Source organism: Clarias gariepinus, chromosome 2 (genome assembly GCF_024256425.1).
Source record: "Clarias gariepinus isolate MV-2021 ecotype Netherlands chromosome 2, CGAR_prim_01v2, whole genome shotgun sequence".
Lineage (NCBI taxonomy): Eukaryota > Metazoa > Chordata > Actinopteri > Siluriformes > Clariidae > Clarias > Clarias gariepinus.
The window spans coordinates 31,854,696-31,870,442 of NC_071101.1; the positions used below are offsets into that span (position 1 = coordinate 31,854,696).

Genomic DNA, 15,747 nt, shown 5'->3' on the forward strand with positions numbered 1-15,747 from the left:
CTCTTATGTTTTGGGGTTGTGTAGACTCCAGTGGTACAGGTAAGTTAGCCAAGTTTGATGGAAAGATGAGTGCAGCATGTTATCAGAAAATACTGACAGACAATTTGCATTCTACAGCACAAAAGATGCACATAGGATGCTCGGATCTTCCAAGATGACAGTGATCCAAAGCACAAGACCAAGATGACGCTCCAATGACTACAGCAGAAAAAAGTGAAGGTTTGAGAGTGGGCATTACAGTCACCTGACCTCAATATCATTGAGCCACTTTGGGGAGATTGCAAACCTGCGGTTAATGAAAGACGTACAAAAATATACAAAATCTGGAGGCATTTTACCAAGTAAAATGAGCAGCTACACCACAGAGAATTAAGGACCTCATGCACAATTATTACAAATTTAAAATTGTGTAGTTATCGCAAATTGACAGACATACATTAACTGACCAGTATATTTTAAAATGCAATTGTACAGTCATATATAGGCGTATATAAAAAATTGTACAACTCCCTTTGTTGAATTTTGGAATTAAAAACTTTTTACGCGTTACTGTGCAGTGCATGGTTTTCACCATACCTTCTCTTCCCGTAGGCCGATTCAGAGGAAACAAAGCCTATTACTCAAGCTCGGCCAAATACACCTCTGAAAATTAAAATTCGTTCAGTAGTTTTTACGTGATGTTTGCACAAACAAACAGACTGACAAAAATTCCCAAAAACATTTTGTCTATTACTTATCTTACACCCCCCCCCCCCCCCAAAAAAAATGTTTCAAGTATTTTTAAAGTAAACTTTAAAGTTTTATCATATGTATAGACTAAAAGTATGCAAACTTTTTCTTTACTGCCATGTTTTGTTTGTTGATTATGCCTTACATATGAATTAAAGTCCTATAAGAAATAAAATGATTTTTTTGCCCTCTCATTCTTTTTTTTTTTTTTTTTTAAATGGTACACCTTTGTATACCTTGCAAATCCTCCCAGTGTATGGAAACTTTTGAGCACAACTGTACCTGCACATCTGAGGTAATTACATTATGGTAACAAATCAAACTTCTGCAATTAGTATTCTTTTTAAGTTAAACTTTTATTTGTTACACGTACATTACAGCACAGTAAAATTCTTACTTTCAGGACTGATATTAGAGCGCTGTGTCAGCCATGATACGGTGCAGATTGATTGATTAAGGGCAGATTGATTGTGTGAGCTGGTGGTTGAGCCACTGACCTTCCAAACAGTAACTCGATGCCCTAACCCTCTGATCTACAATTGCCCCCTTTTTTTAATTACCTTCTTCAATCATTTTTACATGATTGTCTCTTTTGAATATGCCCATCACCGCATAATGCATATTAAAATAATTAACAGAAAAGCAGCTATGGATTTCTAGTGTGTGACGAGGAAGTGGGTGATCCAGTAGCTGATCAGTTAATCATCAGGCAATATTTGTATTGTTTTGGCTCTGAAATACACATTGAACATAATTAGCAATATAATAACCAAATGGCCTGATGTCAGTTAAAAGTCCTTCCTCCATCCACAGTTGTGGAAGTTGTTGTGGAAGTCATGTGTCTGCAAAAGGTTAATGTCCCAAAATACTCTACGTGTTTCGGCCCTGTTGGCCTTCCATACAGTAGCTCAGCCTGGTCACTGTATAACGAGTCCCCTTGACCATTCGTCCTAATGCAGGCCTGGCTATTGTCTGCGCCGCTGTAGTGCTTTAACGTGGCACTTCTGCTAGCACCAGGTGCGCTCTGAAGTCTACTTCTAACCGGATTGAAACACAGCCCTGGATGCGAAGGAAATCTCGGCAGTGTGAGAGGAGATGTCCGCTACTTCAGGCAGATCCGCGCCGCACTCGGGGAAGATGAAGAAGGACGAGTCTTTTCTGGGGAAGCTGGGAGGCTCACTGGCGCGCAAGAAGAAGGCGAAAGAAGGTATTTCAAAAAAAAAAACAAAAAAAACAAATCAAGCTCGCTGTTATACAGTATGAGAGCTGAAATGAAATGTGATGTGACACGCAGAGCTGTACTGTAGCGCTACTGTCCATGGTGCTGTTTTATACACTGTACACCTTTCCCCCTGCGTGTCTATCTGACATCAGTCGTCTTTATCTTGGTCATGATGTTCAGGTAAAGAATCCAGGAGTGATATTAAAAGGGAATAATCACTGGTGTCCAGTGGAGGTGTGTGAAAATGTCACCCTGCATGCTGGCACCGGTGCAGATGAAATGAACATCCTGTAAATAGACACGTATGTCAGGAATGTAGGGAGGTGAAGATAACACGACTTATTTTCCTACCTGCATTTATTACTCTACAACTTCTGTTGTACTTTGGATGGTGTTATTAAAATACATTTTCACTTTAGTTTCACTCCCTTTAGTTTTATTCTTCATCAGTCACCTCACTGTTATGTGTGAACAGCTGCAAAGTGTGTGTGTGTGTGTGTGTGTGTCCTTGTGGGGACCCACATGGATAGTGCTATTTGAAAGTTTTGACTCAATGAAGAAATGTCAGACTTTTTTTTTTTTTAGAATGAAAATGTTTCTTAGATTACCGAGGTAAAGCTTAGTTTTAGGTGTAAGCCTTGCATTAATTACTCATGTTAGAGGAAGGTCCTCACAGGGATAGTAGGACGAACAAGGACAAACTTTTATTGGTTGTACTGTGTTGTTTTATTTATGCATGATTGCTGAACACTCTTAAGATAGGAGGACTCATTGTTAGCAAACCCAATTATGTTGAACAAAAGGGTTTTTTTCTTTTCCTTTCTTCTTCTTACCAGGATTACATTTTAATCAACCATGTCTTAGGACTGTTTGACAGCCTTGTTTTGACAGTTGTGTGTGTGAGAGACACTTCCTCTGTGACTGGTTAATTTTAAAATGAGGAATATTGTATCCATTGTGTAGTCTATCAACAAATAAGTTGCTCAGGAAGTTATCCTGATGACAGAAACACAGCCATGTGAAGTTGCCGGGGCTGACTGTTGGGCTGAAATAGCGCTAAGACAGGTGGTCAGTTTGGTAATACTGGTGACATTCTGTTATGGACCTGACAGGTGCATGGTGTGGGAACTAATCTTTTACCGCTTAAAACATTATAAAATTTGTTATGAAGCTCAGTAGTTAATTGGACTACATGACATTTACATGACATTTAAATGACATGTCACCACTGACAACAACATACAGCAGCAGTACGTCACTTTATATTATTCCACCCACTCTATATTAGATTTTTCATCTTAGCTTATAACCCTGTTGTGGACTTTAATACTGAGAACTAATACCTTTGGGACACACTATTTATCCTGAAAAAAAATAAACTTCCTTGATTAGATTTTCAAGGGTGTGGTACTTCATGGGTGGATAACTTGCATGTGGTCAGTGGTAAAGAGGAGACTGAATGAAAACAAAAATTCGATACATCTTCAGTGGCTGTTCTTTCAGCTGCTCTTGTTATGTGGTCACCTCAGTGAACCACTCAATCCACATATACAACTTGACACGAGGTTTACATCAGATGTCCTTCCTAATGCAATCCCCTCATTCTGGGCAGGGAATTGAACCGAGCCACCAATGCCCTAGATCTTCTCTTTTTGTCTAATATCATCATTTTAATGCCACTGTATAGATTTTTTTTAAGTTGACATTTGCTACATGAGTTAAATTGATTTGATCGTAGTTTGTAATATATGGCAGAAGGCTGTGGATGCCTGCTAGTTTACTTTACCATCTGATTCCAGATTTTGTCCCCTTGTTTTGCTATCTTAAAAACCTTCTGTGTGGTTTTGAAAATAAGTTTATTTAGCCCCCAAAACAATTATGAGGTCAGGTCGTGATAAGAGGCATTTCTTTTAATTCCAAAGGTGTTCAGTGGGATTGAGGTCAGGGCTCTGTGCAGGTCACTCGAGTTCCTGAGTTACAAAATATATCTTCATGGAGCTCACTTTGTGAACAGGGGCATTGTCATGCAGGAAGAATTTTTAGCCTTTTATTTCCATGGATGAGAAAGCGTAATACAGTTACAACAGTTTGGAGGAAGGAACACACATGTGACACATGTGACATCCACAAACCTTAGGTCACATACTGTAGCATATAAACCTAAAACGACTACATCTTGTTGTTGTAGTTGTTGTAGTTTTGGTTGTTCTACTATAGAATTAAGGCCAAACTCAATTGTTTACACATCCATACATTTATGTTTATATACAGTTCCTGTATTGAGTTAATTAGGGTGCCAACTTCAATTTTATAAGGTATAATTATTATCATTGTCCTGCTGGAAGATGTAGTTGTGACCAAGTTTCAGCTTTCTTACAGATGTTTTGAGTTGTCTGGATTTGTAGATAATGTCATCTGAACATCCCTTTTCCAGCAAACCTCTCCACAACATGATGCAGCTCTCCCTGCTTCACAGTTGATGTTGTTAAAGGCAGTTAATCACTTGCCATCAACTTCAGTTCACTTTTTTTATGATGGACTTTAAGTTGAGGCTTTTTTCTTGCACAGCAGCCTTTTAGATCATGCCCATGTAGGACCCTCCTAATGGTAGATGTGCATAATTTGGTATGGTGCTAGTACATACAGTATTTGGGAAGAAATTAACCTACTGTATATCCAGATTTCTCTCCATAGTCCACCGAACTGCATTAATGTCCATTCAACTGAATACTTTAGTATCTATTGCCTCACATTATTTCCAGTTCCAAAGTTTGGAAATAATCTGTCCACTTTGCTGAGTGTGTTCATTACTATGAAACAAACTTTACCCATATCCTGCTATACTAATGAATATCTACTATCTCATCCTGTGATCCTTCCAGAAGTAATTATTTGTTTTTGAGACATAACAGTCAGATGCCATGCCCACACAATCATTAAAAAAAAAGGGGAAAAAAAGAGCAATGTGGACTATATTATTAGTACAAAAAATATGTGAATACTGCAGTCAAGGGTGTGGTGATGCCAATGAGCTCCATAAAGAGAACAGCAAGGGCAAGGCCCAGTGCTACATTGGCACCCTTCTACTGGCTAAACATATAAAAGCATTTTTTGTCTGACTGGTGTCACTCTTGCAACCTAACATTTTTTTTTTAATTATTATTAATTACAACTGAAATGTACAAACTGAAGAGATTTGTCTTAGCATTTAAATTTGCATGGTTGTCTTTTGTTTGCACATGGAGAAAACTATAATACAGAGAAATTGTATTTTAAAATAAGATTGTTAGAATGTTAAAGTAGAAATGTGGTTAAGGCCAATTAGTTTGGCAAACTAGACCAGTCACCATTTACTGTATATGAACAGAAATTGTCTACAGTTGTATTTTCTAATGCACAATTAGTTTTTCACAGATAAGCATGGAGGAACTGTGTGTCTGTGATCTGTCAATCCGAATGTTACTCACTGACAAGCATGAAATAGAGTTGCATAAATGCAAGTCATTGCTTTCTACATACTCACAGTTACATTTTCCAGGGTGTGTTAACCGTAGTGACACAGAAGAAAGGTTCTAAAAGTAAGTTGTGTATATTTTCATTTCTTAAACTGTTAAATATGATCCTCTGCTTTCAATTTCCTAATTGTAAATTTAGGCTTAACTACTATTATTCGACAACACACATTTTTTTTAAAGGCAGTAGCTCTATCTTTTAGTCTGTGCCCTGTTGCTCATTTGGCAGTTATGAGTCAAATTTAACCAGCAATGCTCCAGAAATATCCAGGGCTACATTTATGGTGACTCCTTGTGTGGCCAAGCTCAAATAACTTTTATTTTGTCTCGCAGAACATGTGACATGTTACCATGGCTTGATTGTAAAAATCTTTTATATTCCTAGCAGTTTAAACATATCAGACTGCAACATATGGTATCTTAGTAGGTGAATGGTATTTAATATTTCATCTTATTATAACAAATACTTAAAGACAATTTTTAAAAGCTTAAAATTGTCCTGTTCTGTTGGCAGATGTTCTTTTTTTTTTTTTTTTTTTAATAGAAATAAAGGCAGACAGCGCCATGGTTTAGTGGTTAGCACTGTCGCCTTGCTCCTCCAAGGTCCTGTTTGTACGTGTGTGGAGTTTATATGGTCTCCCTGTGTTTTTGTTTGGGTTTCCTCCTTGTACTCTGGGTCCTCCCTCAGTCCAAAGAAATGCAGATTAGGCTAATTGGTGTTTCCAAATTGCCAGTTGTGTGTGTGTGTATGTGTGTGTGTGTGTGTGTGTGTGTGTGTGTGTGTGTGTGTGTGTGTGTCAGTCCGTCCGTCCGTCCTGTAATAGACTGGCACTCTGTCTAGGGTGTATCCTGCCTCGTAAATAAGTTTCCTGGGTGAGGCTCCAGGCCCCACGCAACCCTATACAGTATATATTATATACAGAAATAAAGGCTTGAAAAATACAAAATGGTCAGCTATTAAGAATAAAACTATTTTAAGTTATTTGAGGTATTTTTAATTGCTAATTTACTGTATCTACTTTACTTTGGTGATAAAACTAAGCCTATGGGTAAAAATTGACCATAGAATCTGGCAAGAACCTGTTTTGGAGTCAGTACCTGAGTCGATTTTCTCTGTCCAGGTTGCAGTGGTATTGATTTGTACTGGTTGTAAGTGGTGCTCTGTGACAATGCAGTTAGATTTAGCCTGCTCAGCTGCACTTTCCTAATGGAAGGTTGAACATGAAAATGGTTTTAGAAGATTAAGCCTGCATTGCTTTTAGGGATATGTGAGGCTCACCAGTAAGCAAAAGGTTTGCTGATTAATTTAAATATTAATTAAAATTAAAGACAGCATGTATCATAGCAAAACGAAGGGAATTTTAAAATATAATGTAAACATAATTAAAAACACCTGCTGTTGAACATTTATGATGTTTATGGATTTGTTTTATTATATTATTTGGAACTGGTATTGCATGTATACTTAAGGAAACCAAAGCCACTTGTTTGATCGTCATGCAGCGTGTTTTCATGCACACACCAGCATATAAAAAACTGATATTATAAGAAATTGCCAGTCTACCTGTGCTTTCGAGTCCTTTATGATTCAGCCTTGTTATGGGATTTTAGCTGTTTTTGTCGTCTCCCCTCCTCTCCTGTCGCCTAGTGAAACAGGAGCAGCAAAGTGTAGGGGGTTGTGCATGGACAGAAATAACGCCGCAAAAGCTGGATTCAATGCCATAGCCCTTCAAACAGCAGCCCACTAAATGTGCCCACATACACACACACACACAAATCCTCACTCTCTTTCTCCTGTCATTATCGTAAGGGTACCTGCTGGATCCCGGACGGTATTAACAATATGGCTGGGCTACTGTGTGGGACTAAGAAAAAAAAGCAAGGTAGTGTTGGGTTTAAGGGAATCAATGGATGATGAAAATAATGTGTTGTTTAGTTGTTTGAGTACGTGACTGTGCTTCATAGTGGACACTTGTGTTATTATTCAGAATTTGTATCTTTGAAAATGCATGTGGTGCAGCTCAATAGACTTCGGACCAAATGCCTGATATTTGTTTGCTTGTGCAGTCCATTAGTTCTACTGCATGGATAAATGCTGCTGCAGTCACTGCTGAGATTTTATGATTATTTATACCCAGCAAGTCTGGTTTCTCTTTTTATATCAGATTAGTTTGTGTTCAGAGCTGGAGGGTCCAGAGATTATCTAGCCAGTGCAGCTATTTTGCAAGGAAATAGCATAATTATGATAAATGCTTAGGCTGTAATTACGAAGGAAATGCCAGTTTGGTTTAACATAGAGAACATGCTCCCACTGTAAGCCTCTTAGCAGACTTTTGAAACAGGAAATATGGAAAGAAGTCACTAGTAAGAAGTATACATACGTTCTGTAGTTCATAACTTCAGGAAAGCTGAGAGGTGAGAACAAATTTTGCTTCTTAGCTTTATGGCAACCTTAATATCAGTATCTCAGCCAAGGCTGTGGCTGTTTTTTGGTGGCTAATAAATGTCTCTCATACTGTATGAATCTCGAATCTCTGCTTCCACATACCCCCTTAGGATATAGTATGAAATATATATATATATATATATATATATATATATATATATATATATATATATATATATATATATATATATATATATATATATAAGTAAGGATCTGGCAAACTGTAGTACAAGAGGAAGTGAGAGGACATTTCTGTCACTTTGAATAGCCATTAGTGACCTGCTCCAAAAGGGGAAGGAGGAAAAAGGGGAAATATGGATGATATGGGTGTAGGGTGTATTGTGTCTGTGGGTTATTTGACATCGCAAATACAGCTGCTCTTCCAACGACACGTCGGCAGTACACTTTTTATATCGGAAAAATGGTCCACAAATACAGCTTCAGAAATCCCCTTATGTTGCTTAAATGTTGTGTTAACATTGTCTCTAATGTTTGTGCATCTTTAGTGAGTGACCTTCAGGAAGAGGGGAAGTATGCCATTAACGCTCCACTCCTCCCTGCCAGTTCTGACCTGCTCCCAGAGGACATGCTGCTAGGTAACGTTCTCCTCCCTCTTCATCAATTCAATTAAATTTACTGTCTTACTACCGGGAATGATTGAACACACATAGTATCTGCATCATGTTGATTCTCTGTTCTTCTTATAGCAAAAGCTTCTTTTTGCTGATGCTTAAAGCACTTGATTTTCAGTGTCTCTGAAATCATACCAAAAGGTTCCATCTGTGAGGGGCTTTGAAGTCAACACCTGGATCTTTAATTGTGCAGATTAACACAACACATTTATAAACTACCTTTATTTTTTTCCCCTGCTACACTAATGCAATTATCCGAGAGTTTGACTAGTGCTAGAAAGTTTTCTCAGTATTCTGGATTGGACTGCCTGCTTCACATCTAAAACATTGGCCTCCCAGGAACTCATTTGGCACAAACACGTGGAAATGGTTTGGTGTGAGGTCAGGACTGTGACAATAACTCCCAGCTGAATTCCAGTAATGTGCAAGTGGTGTTCATGAATTATTGGGTGTACAGTTCCCACAGAAAATTGGGCAACAAGTTATTTGTCGTTTTTCCACTCGCTGAATGTATACAGGAATGGCTGCAGTGGGCTCCAAGCCACCTCAGTGAGGATTGTCATTCTCGATTGAACAGCCTTTTTTTTTTTTTAACTTTTGCACTTTTGCATTGTAGCACACTTTGACTTCTTCCAGTGCATGACGTTTTTAAGATGTAAAAGTGACTGTTTTTATTTAAAAACAAACAAACAAACATCAACCAACAATATAAAATACTGTATAGTTGCAAAGCAACAATGACTGGGCCTGTGCGCACCAGAAAAACAGTTGGCACAGTGGACATGTGCATTTAAATGGGAACTACCAATACCATTATGACATGATTTTATAATAGGGTTATGTTCATATTAAGACCTTCAAAAAGCCCCAGGTGCTAGGGGAACAAGTATCATGCTATGATGTCACTCAATCTGATGTCACTCAGGAAGCTATTAGCCATATTTAAGCACAAGATTAAGGCACTGCGGAACTGTTTGAGATATCAAAAATCTCTTCGCAATTTTGCCTCCTCAGGGTCTTCAGATCATATTGCCCGGTTTGGTGGTCCCCTTGGAGGAGTATATCAAATTCAATTGGGTGTGTTTTGCAAACAACCAAAAATAACTCACTTCCTGTTGAGTAGCCCATGACATGCACAGCGAAAGTTGTTCAGCTCAATGAGATCTAAATTTGTACTGGGTTTAACACATATAAATGCAATAAGTGTGTATGACCTGTGCAGCAAAATCTTGTATGGCAGCAGATTTCACCCTGTGTGCTGATTTTCATGACTTTTTGACCTCCCAAAAAAAAAAAGCCCTGGATGCTGGAAAAATAAAAATCCTTAGAAAAACAAGAGGGGCCTTCATACACTATGATGTCATAGGGCTGCTGTTATGCACAAACTCATTAGGACCCGAGCACTATAACAGCAACCCTATGACATCATAGTAGACAGGACAGTAAATGCCACATTGTCCTCCGAATGTAATAATTTTCAATTACTAATACATAAGAACGGCCTACTGATTTATATTTGCTGACAATAATCAAGTTCAATAGTTATCTGGTAGTAATAAACAAAAACAGTGAAGAGACATTACAAAGTACACAACATTAGAGTTTGGGTTTGAGGAGGCTATTTTCCATAATAGTGATATTTGTAATCATGGGGAATTGAAATGCCAGTAGAAGAAGCAGTAAGCAAATAATCAGGAACTAAGCACTTACTGTACATTGCCTAGTCTGCTTTATACTCTGAGTTAGTCTAATGGCTATGATGCTATTTCTGCAGATTTCTGTCTTGAATTATAAAGAACTAAAACTTTATTGTTAGTTTCAACTTCACATCTAAACAAAACAAACTTTACTTTTGAACGCAATTAAATGTCATATGGATATGAAGCAATTTCTCTTTGGTCATTTTTTTTTTACCATTAACACCCACTGTTACTCAGAATTACATCTGAGTCACAGGAAAGTAGGAAGATTTGATCCGCGTCTTTAAAGAGAAATAAAGTACTGACTCACTGCCCCAACTTATTTTTGGTCAGGGTGGAGGGTGGGTACATAAGCTGTCTACTGAATGAATGTGTGTGTGAGTGAAACGGGCATATTTCTAAATCTTGATGGGAGTAAAATGTCTGAAAGTTTTGACCTTGTGGGGACAATTGGATGGTCCTCATAAGGGTTTAATTGATAGGTTGTTTGTTTGTTTTTTGCAGTTTTTGTTAAATCAATCAACAATTTATTTTAAAAGTAAAAGTGACAAAACATTTATTTTTGCATTTTATTGTTAGGTTAGGTACACAGGTGTTTGTAGAGTGTTCATTATGCCTTGTTTTCTTCACAGAGGAGAATGCTGAGAGGATTATGTTAGATCCCACCTCTAGAGAGAATCCCAAATTTAAAGAGCTACAGAAGGTGTGTTTCTCAATCACTTTGCTTATTTGCTTTCATTTATAGCAACAAAACAAAGCTTAGCCAACCTAGACAACTATAAAGCGTTCAAGAAAACATGTGAACAGTTTGACAGCAAAACACAATAAACACTTTTTTTTTTACCTAATTTTGGCTAATTATTCTTCTCTCACAATGTGACACAATGTGTCTGTAACAAAACATTTCATTTGAAGACTACTATACAAGCTTTGAACTTTTAAACCTCCACACGTAGCACATGTTTTAATAAGCATCGTTTCTTTCTATCATATCAATCAGAAATGAAACAACAAGGTGCGCAAGTCAGTAGTTACCATCAAGTAAGCTATATTGTCTTTGGAGAATGGTAATGCCAAGAAAAAGACATTTACTCTCTTTTACCGCCACTGCCGTCAACCCAGCACTAATGAAGTGCAAGTTTGCTTCGATTAATGTCCGCAATAAGGTCTGTACTGTAGGTCTGCAGCCAAGTATCAAAATTAAACTAGAATTGGTAGAGTAGGCTAATGATGCTGCATTTCATTTTTTGTTGTATTTTTAGAAAATTTTTCATGATTTTTAACAATAGAAGCCCTTATGACCAAACAATTTTGGCGTATAATTTTGGAATTTGTGCTTTTTAGCCCCCTTGTGACACAGTTTGCAATACTTCCTATTACATTTGTTTTTTAAAAATACAAAAATGTTTTCTTATTTTGGGATCAAAATGTTCATGTGGAGTAAAAGCGGTCTACCACATACTGGCTAAATTGTACTGAGGCAGGGAGAAGCCCATTAAGTTTTCATTAATAATTCTTTTGATTGTGTAAAGCTGCTTTGCGGCAATGACAATTGCTAAAAGCGCTATACAAATTAAATTGAATTGTTTGAAAAAGTTTAGCAGTCCCATTTATCCCAAGTTCCATAGGTTGGAATAAACAAAGCTGCTTGCTTTTGCATTAATCCCAGGCTCTGATCGATTGGATCAATAATGAACTAGAGGAAGAGAGAATCATTGTTAAAGACCTAGAAGAGGATCTTTATGATGGACAGGTGCTGCAGAAGCTATTTGGTAAGAGAATGCATTGATAGCAAATCTTTTAATAATTAAATAAAAAAATATATAATTTTTTATATCTGAATTTTAAAATAGATTTAAAAATTTGAATTTAAATTTCCTGTGTTGTAATTTATTCTGAGAATTGTGTGTGTGTGTGTGTGTGTGTGTGTGTGTGTGTGTGTGTGTGTGTGTGTGTGAAAATAGAGAAGCTGTCAGGACGTAAGCTGAACGTAGCAGAAGTGACCCAATCAGAGATCGGTCAGAAACAGAAGCTACAGACTGTACTGGAAGCAGTGAATGAGCTGCTCCGCCCTCAAGGCTGGACGATAGATTGGGGAGTTGATTGTGAGTACAGCACTGGGAGAAGTGTGTGTTCACCTATATTAATAAAAGGCTAAATATTGTGGTTTTTCAGCGATCCACTCAAAGAACCTGGTGGCCATCGTGTACCTGCTGGTGACCCTGGCTATGCACTTTCAGGCCCCAATCAGACTCCCTGAGCATGTCTCTGTAAAGGTGGTGGTAGTTAAGGTGTGTAACCGTGTCTATAACATAGACATACTCGTTTAATTCATATCAGGAATGATCTCAATTTCTTATTCTTTTGCAGAAAAAGGAAGGCATCTTACACACATCACGTATAACCAAAGAACTCACAAGTACTACAGAGTAAGTTTCTGACCAGCCCCTTAGTGCCCTCTAGTGGTCAGATGATGCTTTCAAGGCAATATCTAACTTATGTTACCCTCTTCTTTTGCAGGATGATGATGGGAAGATTTGGTGAGTAGGAAATATGTTGGTAAACACAAGACAGTAACCTAACAAGAGTACACTGTATTGTCAAAAGTATGTGGACACCTGAGCATTACACCCAACAGTGCGCATCCTGTTCCAAATTTACTCTGCCTTAATAATCTCCGTGCTTCTGGAAAGGATTTCCTGATGTTAGTCTTTGAAGGTTTCAGCTGCAGTTGATCCCAAATGTTCACTGAAGTTGGGGTCATGGCTCTGTGCAAGTAATTTAAGTTCTTTTACCCCAACTCACACACACTCATGGAGCCCAAATTGTGCATACTTACACTATACTGTTGGAACAGGTTTAGGCTTTTAGTTCCACTATACTGCCACCACATATAAAGACACACTGCAATTGTGTGGTTCAAACTTTGTGCCAACATTTTGGGAAAGAACCACATGATGTGATAATCAGGTGTCTACAAACTTTTGGCTATAAAGTGTATAAGAAATGGCTGCATAACACTGTCAGTAAATACTGTATCTGTAAATTTCTTATATACATGCTTATATTGTTTTATAATATAGAGAGGGATGCCTTTGACACCTTATTGGACCATGCACCTGACAAGCTCAATGTGGTCAAGACGGTAAAAAACCTTGCCTCAAAGGATTGTATTTATGCCTTGATATATTATAAAGTCTTACTAGTAGTTAATTATATTAACTTTACGATCTGCCATCCAAGTTCAGCCATTACCTACTACTGTTACTGGAACGATCTACGATTCAAAACAAGACGAACCAAAATAAATAGCGATTGATGATGTTTAATTGTCTTTCTCAGTCTCTGATTACCTTCGTAAATAAACACTTGAATAAGCTGAATCTGGAAGTTACTGAGCTGGAGTCACAGGTGCGCCAAACTGACTTTCTCTACTCTTTTATATTTCATACATGTTGTGTACCTGTGAACATCTAAAGATTAATTTGTGCAAATCATAGGTGTGTGTACGTATTTATAGTTTGCAGATGGTGTGTATCTGGTGCTGCTGATGGGTCTATTGGAAGGTTATTTTGTCCCGCTGTATAACTTTTACCTCACACCAGAGAGCTTTGAACAGAAAGTGAGTGTAAAGCTCCTGATTCTTCCATCTGCACTGACCACCTTGTACCATGTAACTGGTAATGAACTGTAATATATTTGTGTGTTGTCAGGTCCATAATGTAGCATTTGCCTTTGAATTGATGCAGGATGGAGGACTGAAAAAACCCAAAGCTCGACCGGAGGGTAATAAATTATAATACCTTTACTAGAATAGAACACAAAAATATGAATCTTCCAAAATTAATATGACTTGTATAAGTTGCACAGACAATTAATATAGGTGAGTGCTTATAGAGCACCTGAAATATGTAGCATCTGACCTGTAGTGTTTGGTTTGTTCAGTAGATGGCGACAATTACCATATAACCATCCAGTTCTCTTGTAATTCTTCTGAACCTATTGGAAATTTTGTGGTTATTAACTAATAAACCACAAGGTTGCTTTCGTATCAAACTGTTGACATTGGTCAAAGATTTATGAGGATAAGGCTTTCCCTGAATTAATCTCTTTTTTTTGTTTTTGATAATAAAAATTTTATATTTGGATCCACAAACCTTGATTAAAATTAAACTAAACTGGGGCTAGTTCAATGTTATAGGGTTAACAAGCTACTAAGATGTTAGAGATTCTCTCGCCAACTGTTTTATAAAATGAAGGCTCATTGATTTATTAGTTATTATTATTATTATTATTATTAATATTATTATTATTATTATTTAACACAAAGAAACACAATACGGAAACAAAGAGTCACCTACTCAGAATAACATAAGCACAGTCTGTACTCCTCCAGTATGAACATATGGTCAGGGACAAGAGTTAAAAACGGGAATGCAATGCATTACAGCACAATTCTCTGGTGCTGAATATGGAATAATAACTTCAAGACCATATCCCACTGTTTCAAAAGAAGCAACATTATCTAGACAGTTTGTCAGGTTGAACTTGTGATGAAAATTGTGGAAGTTGGTACAGTAATTGCAACTGTTTTACTGACAGATTCTAAGATCTTCCCTAAAAACCTTAAATGGATTAGGGAGAAAACGGCACTGTCTTGCATTTTGAATACCTGGCTGCTCTAGAACTGCAACCAATTTTTTCTAACACTGCATTTTGTTGTTATATGCCTTATGTGTTTGTTGTAGATGTTGTGAATTTGAACCTGAAGGCTACTTTGAGAGTGCTGTATAACCTCTTCACCAACTACAAAGCTGCCGAGTGATGGAGAAAAGAGAATCTCACTGTGGATCATTGCTTACTGTATGCCTCACTGATGCTATATGTCCACTGTTTCTATTTAAGAAGACTTATTTTTGCCCATGTTTTATGCTCTGTTCTTTCAAAAAGCACTAAATGTAACTCAACTGCTATTATGCATAATTTATGCAAACAAGGCTCACTGCTCCTCACATGGTTAGATTAGATTAATAAATGATTGACTTTTGGATATGTTATGAACTGTGCACACAATTGATTATTTTAAATATTATATATATATATATAATTTATGTATTCTTACAATTATTAAACATTTATGTAAAAAAAAATTTGTCCTAGTAATTATTATTATTTAAACTACCTGTTCATTTTAACAATTATTTGCTAAGTATATAAGCATACATTTAAGCTATTAATGACAAATTTTAAAGGTAAAAGTCTGTCTTGATTTAAGTACAGAATAAGATCTGTGCTAATATGTCTGGACACACACCTTTTCCCCTAGACCTATAGTAATGCTGTGGAAATAGCTATGCTATTCTAGCTTAGCATAGGAAGCTCCTGAATTTAGGCCTATCCGGAACATGCAGAAAGAGATATTAAGTTGGCTGTAAAGCTGTTTTTTTTTAAGGTCACTTCAGAGAAACAACATTGTGTCTGATTTTTTTGGGGAAGATTAAAAAGA

The 15,747-nt window shown here is 37.1% G+C and overlaps 1 protein-coding gene across 3 annotated transcripts; it reads left to right on the forward strand.

The window, feature by feature from the left end:
* The first annotated feature begins 1,659 nt into the window (after nucleotides 1-1,659).
* On the forward strand, nucleotides 1,660-15,352 carry parvb (parvin, beta). 3 transcript variants are annotated; one of them, XM_053481421.1, is made up of 13 exons: nucleotides 1,660-1,936; nucleotides 8,416-8,505; nucleotides 10,874-10,944; nucleotides 11,911-12,013; nucleotides 12,206-12,346; nucleotides 12,417-12,532; nucleotides 12,612-12,670; nucleotides 12,762-12,781; nucleotides 13,325-13,386; nucleotides 13,584-13,652; nucleotides 13,762-13,863; nucleotides 13,955-14,027; nucleotides 14,990-15,351. In XM_053481421.1, exons 1-13 carry the CDS (start codon nucleotides 1,825-1,827, stop codon nucleotides 15,064-15,066), a joined length of 1,095 nt encoding a protein of 364 aa, XP_053337396.1. In that variant the 5' UTR covers nucleotides 1,660-1,824; the 3' UTR covers nucleotides 15,067-15,351. The 3 variants fall into 3 exon arrangements, with proteins under 3 accessions (XP_053337396.1, XP_053337413.1, XP_053337405.1); XM_053481438.1 differs by lacking the exon at nucleotides 1,660-1,936 and adding an exon at nucleotides 5,465-5,529 and having other exon boundaries at nucleotides 14,990-15,352; XM_053481430.1 differs by lacking the exon at nucleotides 1,660-1,936 and adding an exon at nucleotides 7,233-7,346.
* Nucleotides 15,353-15,747: the final 395 nt, after the last annotated feature.

Excerpts from the sequence above, each read along its gene's own strand:
- parvb (XM_053481421.1), top strand. The coding sequence starts at position 1,825 with ATGTCCGCTACTTCAGGCAGATCCGCGCCGCACTCGGGGAAGATGAAG. Across the intron at positions 8,506-10,873 it reads CCCAGAGGACATGCTGCTAG|AGGAGAATGCTGAGAGGATT; the intron begins GTAACGTTCTCC and ends TTTTCTTCACAG. Across the intron at positions 10,945-11,910 it reads AATTTAAAGAGCTACAGAAG|GCTCTGATCGATTGGATCAA; the intron begins GTGTGTTTCTCA and ends CATTAATCCCAG.